General features: G+C 36.3%; 1 protein-coding gene across 2 annotated transcripts in view; it reads right to left on the bottom strand.

Moving 5' to 3' along the window:
• LOC121416230 (perilipin-2-like) overlaps positions 1 to 17,406 on the bottom strand; it is a 33,216-nt gene that overhangs the window by 4,458 nt on the left and 11,352 nt on the right. The window contains exons 1-6 of one of the 2 annotated variants that reach the window (XM_041609734.1): positions 11,242 to 11,349; positions 7,924 to 8,190; positions 7,733 to 7,815; positions 6,933 to 7,110; positions 5,470 to 5,699; positions 3,055 to 3,219 (exon numbers count right to left, since the gene is read on the bottom strand). In XM_041609734.1, coding sequence (XP_041465668.1) covers positions 3,055 to 3,219; positions 5,470 to 5,699; positions 6,933 to 7,110; positions 7,733 to 7,815; positions 7,924 to 8,190; positions 11,242 to 11,287 — 969 coding nt within the window. In that variant the 5' untranslated portion in view covers positions 11,288 to 11,349. Of the gene's footprint in view, positions 1 to 3,054; positions 3,220 to 5,469; positions 5,700 to 6,932; positions 7,111 to 7,732; positions 7,816 to 7,923; positions 8,191 to 11,241; positions 11,350 to 17,406 lie in introns of those variants that run through there. The other variant, XM_041609736.1, reaches the window with a different exon arrangement.

Here is a 17,406-nt window from a genome sequence, read left to right as displayed (position 1 = left end):
TGCGCTGAAGTTTTTTGTCGGCAATGTCTTGAGAGTACCACTGTGTATTGGGGCGAACTGTTACATGTCGCTGTTTTACAGGAGCATGTTCATCAAGAACTGTTCTTAGAATTGTATTGTAGTGTTCTACAGAGACGGAAATATCAGAGCAAGAGCAGTTTTCAAGAAGAGATAGTTTAGAAATTCTGTCAACAAATTTTTCAACATCGATAGATTTGATATTACGTGTGTAAATCAAACTCTTTATAGCGGGAGGCTTTATCAGGTTCAATTTACAAATAATGGCCGAGTGGTCAGAAAGGCCATCAATAACCATTACATCCTTCACAATATTTCTATCTGACTGGCGGGTGATGAGTAGGTCCAGAGTATGCCCATGAGTATGAGTTGGCAAATGAATGTGCTGTGTGAGATCGTAAGCACTTAAAGTTTCAAGGAAAAGCTTAGTATTTACAGAATCATCGTTCACATGAACATTAAAATCTCCAGCAATTAACAAACTGGAATTCTTAAAGAGAATATAATCTAATAAACAAGAAAAATCATCAATGAATTCCTTGAGAGAAGATGAGGCACCTGGTGGCCTATAAATGATACACATATCCACAGATATAGAATTCTGTATAATACTGATTTCAATCATTTCAAATGTATTAATATCAAGAGGAGGAACAACTTTTATATTAAGGTTACTACGATAAAGAAATGCAACTCCACCACCTCTTTTATGAAGTCTTGGAGTGTGAGTGAACTTATATCCACCTGGATTTAGTGCTGCTATCACTGCATCATCATCTGGGTGCAACCATGTCTCACAAATACCAACAATATCAAAATTGTGATCTACGACGAAGTCATTAAATTCAGAAGTTTTATTACGAACTGATCGTGTATTAATCATGCAGAAAGAGACATTCTGTTCTGCCTGATCGACTTTATGTTGTGAAGAGTCAGAATAAGTTGCCACCCGTTTATTTCGGCGACAGTTTCGGCGTTTTCCGCCCCTATTTCCCCGGCGTGTTTTTCGATTATGAGGTTGAAGCCCGTATGATGCAATAACATTTAAGGTTTTATGTGGTAATGTGGAAGAGTTATCTTTCCAATGCCATAGCTCAGAATAATATTACTATATTTGATTACTTGTGTAGATTTTAATTGAGAAGAAGCATTGGTCATTGTCGGGTTATAATGAATTATATTTATTCTATCACTTTCTGGCCCAGGGTTTGGGTGAATATCACCAGCAAATACCAAGTCAAGTTGAAAGTTGAAAACTTGCACATGAATTTGCACTATACAGGATTCTTCTTTTTAAGAAGCCACTCCTAATGTAAGGCTGATGTGCAAGTTTATTTGCAGGGCTACTAACAGAGGACTGGGTATAGGTATCTGTGCAAGGAATGCCATTCACACGGAAGCACAATGCACCCAGTGCTAAAAGAACACAGAGATGAAAAGAAGCCATCACAGTTACATAATAGATCCCAACAATAGTACTCACAGTCAAGCTCAACCAGATAATAACAATACAAGGTTAACACTACTTACAGTACATTGGTGAGTGCAATATGGCTGTACAATATGAAAACAGAACACCTCAAAAACTTTCCTTCCTGAATTCACACATTTGAAATTGCTTTCCAGAGTTAAAAATTTTCCTAGCAGGCTCCTGGAAACTATATAAGACCAATGTTGACAATTAAATAGCAAATATCAAATTAAGATTAGGTAAGAGAACTGTTGCTACAGAGAGCTAGCACCAGCATGCAGACACATGGTGTGCGCTCATCTAAAGGTAGAAAAAATAGACCATTCATTATTTGGAAGAGGGTATGATAGCTTGGCATGGCCCTGGGAAGCGGGAGTGCTGAAGCACCCCACAAAATTTCTTTGGGGGTGCTGTATTATTCTCCATAGGCAGCACTCCCAGGTATTCCGAAAGATGTGACAAAATGGAAAAATGTAACCAAAATTACCTTCATTTTGTAGTGACCCCCCCCCCTTTTTCTTAGCTTTGCTTTTAATATTTCTCCGGACCACTTTGACCTCATTTTGTATATAGTGAAACTTTTTTTTTTTTGCTTTTCAATTTTCTCGGGATCAATTTGACCTCATTTTGTACCGAAAACCTCTTAATTCTTAATTTTTTTATAAATTTAGTTTATTTATTTTTGCTTTTTTTAATTTACATCAGCACCCCCTGCCATGAATTACTGTCTGGTCTACAGATAAGGGTATCGGTAATCGGTATGAAAGGAATGGCAAAAAGCAGCTAAAGTGAATCCAGGATCACATAACATATAGCTTATATTGTTCACGCACTTAGGCCTAATCAATCATAAAAATATATGTGATTTCTGTCAAGTTTCATGTAATTGTGCCCTTATATCGCAATGCTGTCTTTTTATTCAACAAGTGGAACGTCTCTTGCAGTCTCGCCTGCATTGTGCTATTCAATAGAGCTGGGTCCCGTCTTACAAAGAGTTACGATTGATCCGGTCAGTCGTAACTATGGACGGTCAGCAACGTCAACATCCAAAATGCATGAATGTTCAAAATGTTTTCTAGCTATGACGTAAATTACATGTAACCTGAAACTCACGCAAAATGATCAGTGACTCTTGATTATCTCATTATGTCCAAATTTCATGAAATTAGTCCATGCTTTTAAAGTTATGATGACGTTTCAAAAACTTAACTTTGGATAAGATTTCAATATTGATACCCCCAACATGGTCAGTTCAGTTACACTAAATGACCTTTGACTTTGATCATTTGACCTGAAACTCATGCAAGATGATCAGTACAATTGATTACCCCTATTTCCAAGATTAATCCATATAAATAATGATGGCATTTAAAATACTTAACCTTGCATGGTTAACGTCGGAAAAGTATGGGAAGCCAAGTGTAAAGCAACGTATTCTGTAATGATTTTTATAACAGAATACGTCGCTTTACACTTGGCGTCCCGTATAAAACTGGCGCCTATAATAGACTTGCTCTGCAATGCGGTCAAGACAAAAGTTGATTGCTATTAAGGTTCGACCTTACCTCTTCCAGTGAGTTATAAAGGGCATCAGCAAGCTCTCGACCTTCCTCTACCTTAGTACGTAGACTCTTGGGCAAAAGAAGTACACTGCCTGCAATATTACCACTCAAGACTTGTAGACGACCAGCAAGATTATGAGCAATGGCCAAGGTCTTCTGTTCTTTATTCTAAAGAAGCATGAGGGAAATTGTATGTTTAAAACTAAATCAATAACAATTAAGGATTTCTTCTAATTATTCAAAATATTAGATGAAGATAATGGGTTCAATGGAAATTATATTATACATCCTGCATATGGTTCTGAAAATACAATTTTACATCAAATCATGATATAAAAAACAATCATCAATAAATGAAATTGTATATTTCGAATTCCAAAGGGTTAGACATGCGTACTTGAAATGTCTTCAGAAGTTTTCATTCATACTGGGGCTTTATTCATTTTCTGTCTGTTAACTGTTAGCTGAATCGATGTCTGTACGAGCATACTCGATCTGATCAAGAAAAAAAGAGTTGAAAAGGGGGAAAAATTATTTTTGTTTGTCTCTTGAATTGTCGGTGAAAGGAGCAGCAAGCAGCAGGAGGGTACCAGGCCTAATCAGTATGTAGCTAGGAATTCTAAAGAGTGATGCAAATTGTATTCTAATGTGTCCACTTTTTTTATCAATAATTCAACACCTTGAATGCATCAAGAGAGAAATAGGCCTATATAGTCAGGGTGACCAGACGTCCCGTATTTCCCGGGATTGTCCCGTATTTTGCTCCTTCGTCCCGGCGTCCCGACAAACCCTTCCCGGGACGCCTAATTGTCCCGTATTTCAGAATATTGAACAAATGCAGTTAATACATTTAAAAATGAAGAATTTTCATTAAATAACCAACAGATGACGGAGCAGAAACAACAAATAAATGGATAACTGTAAAGTTTTGCAAGTTCTGCGGTGATTTTCTAAAACAATTTACTTTTTAAAATTTTTTAAATACATTAAAAAATAACACCAAATAACATAGTGATTTTGTTAGATGATTGGATTTTTTGGGTTTGTTTGAAGTTTGAACTTTTGTCCTCTTTCTTTCTTTTCTACCCTATCCTTCACTGTTAAAAAAACCCTGATTTTACAGAAAAATAAAAGAAGATTTTGCAGAAAGCAATACCAGAATCATTCTTTAAATTCATGAAACAGGAATTTTTCTGCAATTTAACAGAACAGGTCTGTTAGAAATAGGAGATGTAAGGAAATTTGTAAGATTACACACACCAAATACCAATATCCTGTAAGATTACGCAATCTGGTAAGATTACAGGTGTTCTCGAGACTCTGCTGCAGGAACTTCTTTTAGTTTAAGGATAAATTTTCTAACAGTGTTCCTGCTTGTCCTTTTTTGTTCCATCTATCTTTATTTCCTATCTTTCTTTCCTGAACATTTTTTTTCTCTCTTTCCTTCTTTCTCTGACTTTCCTTCTTTATCAAAATTCCTTTTTTATTTCCTTCATTCTTTCTTTCCTTGAAATTTCATGGCTTCCTTCTCTCTTCCTTTCCTGTTTCTTTTCGTTCTTTCTCTCCTTCCATTATTTTCTCTTCCATTATTTTAAGTTTTCGTTCTCTCCTCCCTTCATTCTCCCCTCCCTCTCTTTCTTCCTTTCTTTATTTCATTTTTCCCTTTAATTCTTTTCCCTCTTTCTTTCTTTCATTCTTTCTTTCTTTCCTTCCTTCCTTATTTCTTTCCTTCCTTCCTTCCTCCCTCTCTCCCTGTTTTTCTTTCTCTCAAAGAATGAAGGATACATATTTCTTTCCTTCATTCTTTCCTCATTTTTTTTACTTTCAAATTTTCCCTTTGATTCTCTTTATTTTTTCTTTTACATATTTATTCATCTTCCATTCCTTTCTTTTTCTTTCTTTCTATATTCATTTCAAAGAATGACGGAAACTTTTTTTTATCTCTATTCTTTCTTTCATCTTTCTTTTATTCTAACTTTCTGTTATTTTTTTAAAAATAATTTAATTTTATGTCCTTCTCAATTCATCTCTTTTCTTTCTCTCCTTCATTCTTTTATTCACCCTCCCTTCCAATTCTTTATATTTTTCACAAGTCTAACACTGTGTGTGGGCAACTTCGAGACGGTCTGAAACCACCTATTTTGATCTTTGTATATTGTCCCGTATTTCATTTTGTGAAATCTGGTCACCCTGTATATAGTGGAAGTATATCGCAACAAAGTTATAACTAGGTTTCTATATTCACAATATAGGCCCAGGAATCTCCATACAATCTGACCAAAAAAAACCCTGACCATTGATTTTGTAAATATGATTTATACATGAACCAGTTGGTCCCTGAACCAGTTGGTCCCTGTACAAAGCCTTTGGGAATTACAGGGATCAAATTTCAGCAGGATATGTCCCAATCCCACTTACCAAGTCTACAGTAAAGTACAGTTTCTCAAGTGTCTCCTGACTACGCTTCTGAGCATAACGGATATTACGCATGGCCTTGCTAAGAACACGACGTCTGACCTTGTTGGACACACGGCTTGCTCGCTGGACAGTCGCTTCAAGGGGCTTATCCTCAGGGATATGGTCTTCAGGCTCAACTCCAGCAGCAGCTAAGGCTTGGTGTGGGACCTGCGCCTCACCGTTATTAGCGGCTAGAAGGAGATAGACGAGAGATTTTGAAGAAAAAAAATGGACACAGTTCTTTACTATCATCAAGCGTCTCTCTTACAGGCCAACTGAAAATATATCAACAAACATAACACTGGAAATTTTAACCACATTAAAAATTGAGCGAATAATAATATTAATGAATTGATGTCGCTTCTGAAGGCAGGTCCATTAGTAAATTGTCAAATCGTCTACTGCCAACTCGTCCACTCACCATTCTTATTGTCTACCTTCAATTAGTCTAATGCCATTCCGTCCATCAACATTTCGTCCAACAACTATTTGGTCCAATCAGCATTTAGCAGGCTAATCATCAGTTTGTCTATGACCATTCCGTCTCAAAACCAGTTGGTCTAATATCCATTTTATTTTCATTCATTTCGCCCAATTAACACCAATTCCAACTATATAGACCAAATTTTAGATGGCTATTGGACGAAATGATTAGACGAAATAGTGAATGGACAAAATGGCAATTAGACTATGTGGATAGTGGACGAAGTGATGATAGACCAAATGATAGTAGACGAGTTGGTAACTGGACGAATGGGCATTAGACCAATTAAAAATAAACCTTAGAAGCCACGGAAACTCATTGCATTTGCTTAAACTTTTCATTCAATCTAAATGACAAGGAGTTTCTGTGGCTCCAACAGCGGCTTGTAAGTTGTCATTTATAACAAGAGGACAATATTGCAAAATATGAATGACACAGGTAATCTATATTTAAAAAGATGAATAGATGAAAATAAAAAGTACTTTATGTGCAAGTATGAAATAGAAGAGAGGAGGCAATAACCATAATCCCTTAGTATGTGAAAATTCCGAGATCACTTTGGACTCTATACATAGCAATCTATATTTTAGACAAATATGAAAACACTCAGTTACAAACCATTGATTTTCTTAATCATTCAAAAAATAACTCATACGAATATTTGGAAATCCGAAGGGCCATCCTCATCAAAATGCATTGGACCAATGTCCTCTATTTAAACATACAAACATTGTTAGGATTAAAATCAATCATAATTAAGCATTACGAAAATTATGTACTGGTTGATCATGTCTCTCAGGCTACTACACTGGTTGAAACACACATCAACTTGGTGTTCTGTGTTTACCAATCTCCACTTTATTGCTTCTTCCTAATATTTAAACAAAATTGTTTGATCCAGAATAAACATGCAATGAATCCCTTTCTCTGGACTACTTACTGGTTTCTTCAGGAAGGTAGTAGTCCACGGCAAACTCAGAAAGCAGCAGAGCAATGTCCACTCCAGTGGTCAGTGCCTTCCCGACTTTGGTCAGTAGAAGGTTATTGATGCGATCTGAACCAGCTTTCTTGGTATTCTCAATCATCTTCTTAGTGCCATCCTGGAGATTCATCATCATCTGATCAGGACAAAACAAGCAATTCAAGAGGAATGGTAAATTTGTGGATGAGTAGAATTCAGTTTCAAAAACATAAGGGGAAAGGTTCTTTGTTCATACATGTAAAAGCCCCATGTTGTAGAATAACCTTCCTGAAATCATCAAAATCTGTATCTCTGCGGAATCTTTTTGAAAATCCTGTCAAACCCTTTCTACTTTCTTTTTAATTCTCTATGACATGTGCCTTGAGCACTCTAGTCTACAGAAGGTATTCGGGATTGGAAGTTACATTGTAATTACTTAACATTATTATTATTCAAGATTGATCTAGACAATTTAAATCATGTCGATAAATAGGTGACCTGAGCAGCATGACAGGGCTATACTTTCAATATAGCAATAAAAACATCACACAATTTTGCTTGATCAATAACAAATCCCTTTAAATCCAGAAAAGACACAGGTAAAATTGAATGATAGCAACAAAGTTTACCTATAAGGTTGAAAATGCCACAGGACCAAAACTCTCTTAATTTCTGAAAAAGGTTCAACATTCAAGACACCAACTCTGCATATCACAAGACAGTATTATGTTAGATGTTAACATTGGAAACAAAACAATGTCTTTGGGGTTTGATAATACCTTCTCTGGTGATTCAGTGATGACTGGGATCTTCTCTTCAAGTTTATCCATCTGCTGGTTAGCATATTCATTAACAGCAGAAACTGAAGAGAAAAAAGTATATATTGAGGTGCATATGAGGATCTTAATAAGGAAAGAAAATGCAAGATCGAATTGTGATTAGAAAAAGTAGAAAGCAAGCATTATCTTACTTGGTCCTTCAAGTCTATTGACCACCGGCTGGGCAGTGCTAGCAGCCATGGCTACAGTACTTTCAGCCATCTCCAGAGTATACTTGACCAGACTATTCTTGTCCTTACTCCAGTTGTAAGCATTGGTCACTTGGGACAAAGTTGAACTGACCACAGGAAGTGCAGCCATACGATTGATGACATTGACCTGAGTGCCACAGTCTTCCCCCTCTCCTGTAGTTTGGTATTCAAGTTCTGATTGCATGCTTGGTGGTTGCTGCAGAGCTTCTGTACGATAAAGAAATAAGATCAAAATACAGGAAATCTTAACAAATAAATATGAAAGAAATAAAAATAAGATTTTTCTTTTTTCAAGGGTGGGGTTCAGGAGTGTCATTGAATTGAAAGAATGGAAAATGGTTTCCCTTTTCTCTTCACTTCACTGCCAAACATGTACATGTATAAGAAGTATATTGAAAATTACAAGAAATAATGTGAAAATGAATTGTAATAAAGTTTAAATATCAATATCTAATTGCAACTTTCAAGCGATAATTCTCTTTCAACCTATTGGCCACAATTATAGTACAGAGCCAAGCATGGGTTAATATAGGTATACCAGGCTCAAATGGCTTAGCATATTATAAAGTTCTATTCCGACAAGGGTGTGTGTGTATGTGTGCGTGTTCATCACAAGATTGTATCTGGTACTTCATTATCCGCGCGGTATTTTTTGTGGTATTAAGTTTGTAAGGGTGATTGGGTTTTTACAGAAGTTTATCAATCAAATATGATTATATACGGTCTTGGACCGACGTTAAACGTCACCATCCGAAAGACGTGACCAGGGCTCGAATCTCAAACCTCTGCATCACTTTCTAACCCCCCCCCCCCCAAAAAAAAAATCAATACCTTCTTCTCCTTCTTAACTTGTTTTTATTTGGCAATTAGTCACGAGAGACCATTTTTACCACACACCTTCTAATTAAAATTGATATCATTCATTTGTGATGTACTTTTTTCTCTTGTTATTTTTTTCTCTAAATTGCTTTCTTGAATCGGCTGCCAACCAGTCAAGAAATAACTATATTTGCCACCGCTTTTCGGAACTTTTTTCTTTAAAAGATTAGCTCATTTCATATAATTTGAGTTCTGTCTTCTTTCCTTTTTTCTCCTTCATTTTTTTTTTCTTTGTTTATTTTATTTTCTTCTTTTGTTTCTTGCCTTTTTTACTTTTAAATTTTCACTTTATTTTGTTTTATGTTGCTTTGTTTGTTTTTATTTCTGTCTTTCTCTTTTCTTCTTTTTTTCTTTTCTATCCTTTTCTTTTCTATTCTTTACTTTTCTTTTTTTCTATATTTGTCTCTATTTTTTTTCTTTTCTCCCCTTTTTTTCTTGCTTTTGTTTTGATTTTAAAAACATTTCTTCTGTCACTTTCTTCTGATGCAGTATATGCGACAGCAGAGAACTGTGACTAGATTTGGGACATGAATTAAAAGTGCAGGAAAGAAAAATAAATGAACAAATTAATAAAATATGGGTTGTTAGTATATTATACATTCAATAAGTTCAATAAGACCATGAATATTACCGTATTTATATGTATCCCAATTTCCTCATAGTCTGTTTCTATTATGAATTAATTACTTATAAGGGAAGCACATGCATCCAAACAGTGGTCATACAATAATGAAATGAAAAAACAAATGCATTTTTAATTTAATGTAACAAGTTGAAAACTATGAAACACACATTACATTGTCTACGCTATATGTCTATTACAGAAGCCAATCGAACCTACACAATGTTAAAAATAAGTTAAATAACGCTGTTTACTAAGTGAATCGCACAGTAGTTGATATATCATTTAAACAAGTGAATATAATCTTAAACAACAAAGTTTGAATTCAAATATTTAATTATTGATAATTCAACCATGGTTGTTCAAGACATTAAACACTTGTTAAAAATGTTTAAACAAGTAATATGCGATTCACGTTGCAAACAGTGTTGTTTAAATTATTTTTAACAGTGCAGATATAGATCTAAATCGTCAATTTTGCACTACAAAAAGATAAAGAGCTTTCTTAACCTTGGTATGGTCTCGCAAAAACCTGAGTAGATTTAGACTGATGCTGCTTTCACATCAAGGTACAGCCGCAACGACCGTATCCCCGACCGATGAAATCATGATGTGAAAGCATTTCATCATACTCAGCAACCGATCATTTTGGCCGGTGTCACGGTAGCGTAGGATTTGGTTCTGCCGGCGGATAACGTTTCCGCCGGTTCTTAACAGCAGATATCATTCACACGTGGGCACTCTGCCCCCCTCAGCGAGTCACAACCCATGCAAAAGACGTATCCGACGTATCCATGCCCCCCTCCCCCCTGACGAGCTTGAAGACCTTTTTTTTTTGCTTGTCAAATCTTTTGGCCGACGGTTTCCCCCCCCCCTGTGGAAAATCCTAGGTACGTAACTGACTTGGAACCATATCTGCCGGGTTTGATGCGGTTTAATTTAGTCTTAATAATTCAGGGGCCGCGGAACGGTTTTCAATGTGGGGGGGGGGGTGGTTGACCATGCAAAAATCACAATCCTATGGTCATTTTTACGTTTTTGTACACGGTTTTGGAAAATAGTGGGTGGCTGAAGCCCTCAGCCCCCCGCTTCTGCGGCCCCTGAATAAAGAATTATTAATGTAGTAACCTATGTTTTATGAATATGTATTTGGTAATACCTAACAAGATGAATTTGTTTGTACGTTATAGCCATTTGGTTCTCTTAGACATTATTATCTTCAGATACCTGTGGTATCTTTCTAAGTCACAAAAGCACCAACGCAATGGATGAAGAGAACAAAGGTAGGCGTAGCTTAAATCCTGGTTCCCCAGAGCTATATATATATATGTATGTAATAAATGAACGAATAAATAAATTATACATATATATATATATATATACATAATTTATTTATTCGTTCATTTATTCATCTGCGAAATTCAATACGAAATCGTATTTTATGAATATTCCCTGAAAGTTGTTGAACATCAAATCAGGGGCGGATCAAGGACTTTCCAAAAGGGGGGGGGGTGTTTACAATTTCCCGAATAAAAAAAGTATAAAAAAAGTCCTCACTCTCAAAAGAAGGAGGCACACTTGTGTTGTAACGGCATTTTTATATTACAAGTTTTAATTGTGCCTCTCAAAGTGGGGGTGGCAAGAGCCGGCTGCCCCCCCCCCCCAACGCTAGTCATGCTAGTCGTAGAACCATACCACCGCTGACTACGTTTGCGCGGCGTTAAAACAAAATATAAAAAAATGAAATGAGAACTTACCGAGTGAGGATAATAGCAGGCAGCTGTTTAAGCTCGATCTAACCATGCACCTACGAACAAGGTTAGAATTGTTCTGATGAAATTTCACTTGAAGTGGAAACTTAAATACCCTCACTTTAATCAATGCTGTGGTTATTGAACCAAGGAGGTATCAATATTCACAATGAGCACTGATCTGTTTTTTTCTAAACCATCCGCAAGGATGGAGATTAGCCCATATCAGGCCGGGGCGGTTCCAGCTTTCGTCAATAGGCGCTAGGCAGGGGCCAAAGATTCCCTGGTTATATCATGGTATGAACAGACAGTTGTGTAATGAGGCAATACAATTGAGGGGCCAGATATGCCGCATTGGGCAGATTTTTTTATAATGTTTCGAGCGAAGCGAACGAGAAAACAAATTGTGATAGATTCTGACATGATGTCAAGAAAATAATATCATATTTCACCCTTCTCTCTTTCCTTTTCTTTTTTTTTTATCTGTACGCCACTATTTATGAACAGGATTTTTGCTTTATGATTCTGCGCGAAGCTCTATGCGTCAGTAGCGTGGATAGTAAAAAAAAAGAGGGACACAGTATGGTGCATGTACCAAAAAGCTGCTTAATATTAGTCCCGAGCGAGTGAAGTGAGCGAGAAAAAAGATCATTCTTTCAGTCCTGAGAATCTAACTTGGAGATATTTTTGACATTTTATTCAGTGAATGACATCATATTTTATACTTCTTTTTTTTTTTGCTTTTCTTTTTTATTCTTGGTTTTAGAACTTTTGGGGGCCATGGCCCAACCCTTCCATCTGTGTGCCGGTGCTATGTAGGTGGGGAATGGGGCGGAACCTCTTGATATCAAAGCCATTTTAAAATTCACTGAATACAATGTCAAAAATATCTCCAATTTAGATTCTCAGGACTGAAAACCTTCCAGATTGCCGCTATTTTTCAGTATATAGCTTTTACACAACACGTTAATTCGATCATGGACCTATTGATGCAGTTGCGTATATTAAACCAAACATTATGATGCAACACAACACAAAGCAATGCGCGAATTAGTAAAAAAAAAAATCGCCACGAACGAAGCGAGCTATAAAATAAAAGGGCTTTTTGAAATGAAATACTAATTATGCGAAACATTTTCCAATATATTCAGGAAATAGGTTTCAGATGAAGAGCCCCTAGTGCATGGGGTCTGGGGCAGAGACCCCGGTGGCTTTGCAGATTGAAGATACTTTTTAATGGTAACTCTTGCCATCGTAAAGCTTTACCTAGGTTGGGACATATAACAGGAGGATATTTCAAGCCTTTGGCTAGGGACTCTTTTGCCCCGATTGCGACCGTTATTGCATCAAATTTACCAATCTTCTTTTTTTTTCTTGTCCCTTTTCTTCGTTTTCCAATGTCTTACTTATCATGCTAATGTATTAGTAGGCCCAGGGGCGGATGCAAGATTTCCCGATGGAATTTTGACAAGAAAATAAAAAGGTTTTCACCAAAAATTGAAGGTCATTTCGTCCGTGAAAAAAAAATGACAAGGAGAAAAAAAATCCCCACTTTCAAGGGGGGGCACTCTTGTGTTAAAACGGTATATTTACATTGCAAATTTTGATTCGGCTCTCAAAAAGGGAATCCGCCACTGAGCATGCTGAGTAGGCCTATTTCGGAATGATTTGTTCTTTCTTACATCAAATCTTCTTCTTTCGTTCTTTTTGCCGCTTACTTCGGTCATTTTCCATTTCTTATGTTTTTCTTTAGTTTTCTTTTCACTTTTTTTTCCTTTCCCTTTTATTTTTCATCCTTTCCTCTTTTTCTCCTTTCCTTCCTCTTTACTCTTTACTCGTAATTTCTTTTATTTTCCCGGTGAAGTCTACCGTGGGAGGGAGGTAATAAAACATCCAATTTTCAAGTCGTGTTTAAAAGTTTTTATTAGTTAATGTAGTGTATGACATATGCTTCTTTTTCCTGACTACTTAAAGATAAATTCCAGTACTGGTAACGATCTCAAAATTACTTTTTACAGAATCTAATATAATGACCACCCAAGTGTCTGTTTGTATGAATAAAAAATATGTGCCAAAGGATTCTGGAAGAAATTGAGTAATTGCTGAGAAATAAGCAAAATAATAGCGGATTCGGTCACTTACGTCGGGTCTTTATTCCAGCAATAATATTACACTGTCCCACGTGTGCCTATCTGTGCTGGTGATCTTCAGTGTGAACATTTTTCAGCGTAGATTTCAAGATTACAAAGTTCAGTTTATGTAACTGTACCAGATCTAGATCCTCGATGATATAATGACAATTAAGCCTGGTTTTACAGACTTCCTCATGAAATCAGTGTTTACTGCAACTACTGACATTTCTCTTTAAAGTGATTGCCCTTTTTTAAGGTCTGAATGTAAATCATTTTCAGTCATTGCTTCCGGTCGCATTAGTGGGAGATATGTGCCCTCCCCACGAATTCCTTAATACAGTCCTTAAAATGTCCCGTTTTCTGGTCTGAATATAAAAAAATCTCAGTTCGCGCTTCGCGTCATCAAGTTTGGTGAAATACGTATGGTCTTACTAAATTGCTAAAAAACAAGCCTTAGAACTCATCTCTTCAGGTCTGAATATAAAAATGTTCAGTTCGCGCTTCGCACTCGCAATATTTGATTAGTGAGATACGTATCATGTTCATGATTACAATGACTGCAAAAAGTGTGTATAGGTGTAATACTTAAAAACAAATAAAAACTAAAAAAAAAAACAGCCCGCTCTTTGCGCTCACATTAAATGACTATGGTGAGATATGTATGCTCTTCATGAAATTCTAAAAAAAAGTCTTTGAAATGTCTCTGTTTGGGGTCTTATGTCAGCTCGCGCTCGCATTGCTTGTTTAATGAATTGGACAGGTTGGTATTATGTTTACAAAACTTTGCTTATAATGCCCCTTTTTAGGTCTGAATTAAAAAAAATCAGCTCGCGCTTCTCTCTCGCACTATTTGATCATTGAAATACATTATCTTTTAAAATATCTCTATTAGGTCAGTATACCTGGCTAAGTGCGCTTCAAAGTGACTTGAATTTTTTTTTTCATGAACAGGATCTGTCTAGCAATTAATGTGAGCACCAAGAGCCAGTGGAAAATGTTGATATTCCGATCTAAAAAGTGGACATTCTAAGCATATTATAAAACCAACTGATGCGAGCACGAAGAGTGAGCAAAAAGTTTTAATATTCCGATCCGAAAACTGAACACGTTTTATTATAAAGGACAAACTGAAATATCTCAATAAAAATGCAATGATGAAGCGCAAGCTGATTTTTTTATATACTGACCTGAAAGGAAATCTTTAAAGCTTTGTTTAATTTTTTAAATCTAAAAACGAGACGTTCCAAACACTTGTGTCATCATGGACAGGATGCTAATCTAATTGAAAAATAACAATTAATTCAAATGCAAAGCAAGAAAGTATTTGATAGACTGACCCGACAAGGGGACATTTATTGACTGCTAAAATAATTTTAGCTTAGGACTCGCTAAAATAGAATAAGGAAAATCGAATAGCAGGATATTCTGTGAATACTGCTTTGTAAACGGTTTATTTAAGCCCAATGTTTATCCTTTTGAGCAGATTATTATCTTACCCAACAGGCAATGCGAGCGCGAAGCGCGAGCGAAAGTTTTATTCCTATCTAATTACCTGATAGTTAGTATTTATTTTCTAATTAACCTCTCCCCTTATTTCATTCACTTTTATTCCCCTCTTGTCTTTCTTCTCCTTTTCTTTTCTCCTTGCTTTTTTCTTTGTTTTCTTTATTTCCATTTTTTTAGGGGAGGGGGTCGCAAATAGGGCCACTTCGCCCCCGGATCAACCTGAAGTGAATTGCAAAGAAGATAAACTAATCAATTAAGATAATCAACACGATGTCCATTCATAATAAACAAAGATTCGTGTCTGACTTCATGATGTGCGCATTCTCTGAAGCTCTTGTCCACAGCTCAAGGTCGATCTAATGAGATAGCACAGAAAGTACTATGACCTACTCCAATTGTTGTGTGTGTAGAACACCTCAATGACACTTGATTAAGTAATCAACAACGTGTCCACTCAGTAGCCCACTGACTGATAGCTGGTAGATTTCTTGTATAAATGGTAACAAGAGAAATCGTTAGGAATAGAACAAAGTCTGCTGGCACCCTTTCATAATATTTATAATTCTAACATTTATATAACATGCGCGTATTCCGGGGAGTGATTTCAAGGCCTGGGCCCCCGGGTAGGCGAAAAAGGTGGCGCTAAAAAGAGGAAGAAAAGAGAGGGAAAGAAAATGGGAGAAAAAAAAGGAGGGAAAGGAGAAAAGAAAAGGAAAAAAATGGGAAAGAATGAGAGAAGGAAAAAAAAGAGGGAAGGGGGGCGCCGAATTGATGTTCGACATAGCGGCGCCGAATTGATGTTCAACAAAATGCTTACAGTTAGACGTCCATATCCTGTTCATGATTACCATAAGTGCATAGGCAGTCCAAGTTTTAGGTCAGAATATCAAAAAAATTCATTTCGCTCTTCGGGCTCGCTTGTTTAGTAAGGTGACGATCCTGTTCATGGTTAAATAAAGTGCTCAGAATGTCCATCATTGGGTTGAAATATAAAAAAAAACTTCATAGTTCTTGGTCACAAAATATGCTTAGTTAGGATGACAAGTTTGGGTCGGAATATCAAAAAATTTGCGATCGCACCAATTGCTAAGTTAGATGATCATCCTGTTCATGATTACCAAATGTGATGAGAATGTCAAAATTTTATGTCAGAATATCAATTTTTCAGCTCGCCCTTCGCGGTCCCACAATTGTTAAGTAGATACCCATCCTGTTCATGTTTACAAGAAATGCTTAGAATGTCCAGTTTTGGGTCGGAAATTCTAAAATTGTCAGCTCGCGCTTCGCGTTTGCATAAAGTGTTTTGTTAGATACCCATCCTGTTCATGACTATACCATAGTGCTTAGAATGTCAAAATTTTAGGTCAGAATAAAAAAAATCAATCAATTCTTTAGATAGATACACATCATGGTTACAAAAAGTGCTTAGAATGTCCAGTTTTTGGTTGGAAATTCAAAAATAGGCAGCTCGCGCTTCGCGCTCGTATGAAATGTTGAGATGGATACCCATCCTATTCTTGATTACCAAAAGGGCTTTTAGATTTTCCAAATTGAGGTCAGAATATTAAGAATTTTAAGCTCGCGTTTCACGCTTGCATCAATTATTGTTTAGGTATACGTATACCATGATGTTCACTGTTGCAAAAGTGCTTTGATCTTCCGATCGGGAAACATAATAGATGAAAATTCCCCCCCCCCCAACTAATGGCGAAAGCTGGATCTGCCACTAGTAGAGAAATACTCCCGCACACCTAGTTATATTCGGGCCTACCACTCTGATGAGAAGTTAAACTAAATTTAGACCCCAAGTGCTTAAAATTCTATGCTTTCTGGTCGCATTTATTATTTTCAAAAAGTGGTATTACAACATATTCATGGATTTTTTTTATAAACACATTAAAAAAGTGGTCTTCGATTGCCTTTTTCATTCGATTATGAAATAAGATAATCCAACATTCATTTAAGGCACCTATAAATGCCTGGCACGCCGGATGCGCCATTTTCCGAAATGTTCTCAGGGGCGCCCAAATTAAGTCGGGCCACCGGGGTTAAAAAATCCTGGATACGCACCTGTATAAAGGCTAGAAGGAAAACTAAATCATATTCAGAAGAAACTGACCAATCATTTTTATTTCTCTGTGAATTTTTATCAATCTTAATACTCTCGACTACTCACGGATTTAAACAAGTGAATTTTTATCAATCTTAATACTCTCGACTACTCACGGATTTAAACAAGTCCCTTTTCTAACCAGCCTTCATTACGTGTACAAGTTACAACACTACATTTCGCATATTTTTATGAGATTTAATATGACCAGAGTTTATAATTAGTCCCCAGTTTTCTGTTTTGTAAAATTCAACTTCTCTATGTTCTTCTGAGTTATAAAGATCAAATTCTCTTCACTACGATGACATGTTCAATACATATTACATACTGATAATTTGATAGAAAAACAGAGCTAGGTTGTTGAACATTAATGATACATGTTAGCACTGCAAAACCATTGGATTAGCAGATTTTTAATTGATG

Source organism: Lytechinus variegatus, chromosome 5 (assembly GCF_018143015.1).
Source record: "Lytechinus variegatus isolate NC3 chromosome 5, Lvar_3.0, whole genome shotgun sequence".
NCBI lineage: Eukaryota > Metazoa > Echinodermata > Echinoidea > Temnopleuroida > Toxopneustidae > Lytechinus > Lytechinus variegatus.
This window is presented reverse-complemented; position numbering and strand designations above follow the sequence as displayed.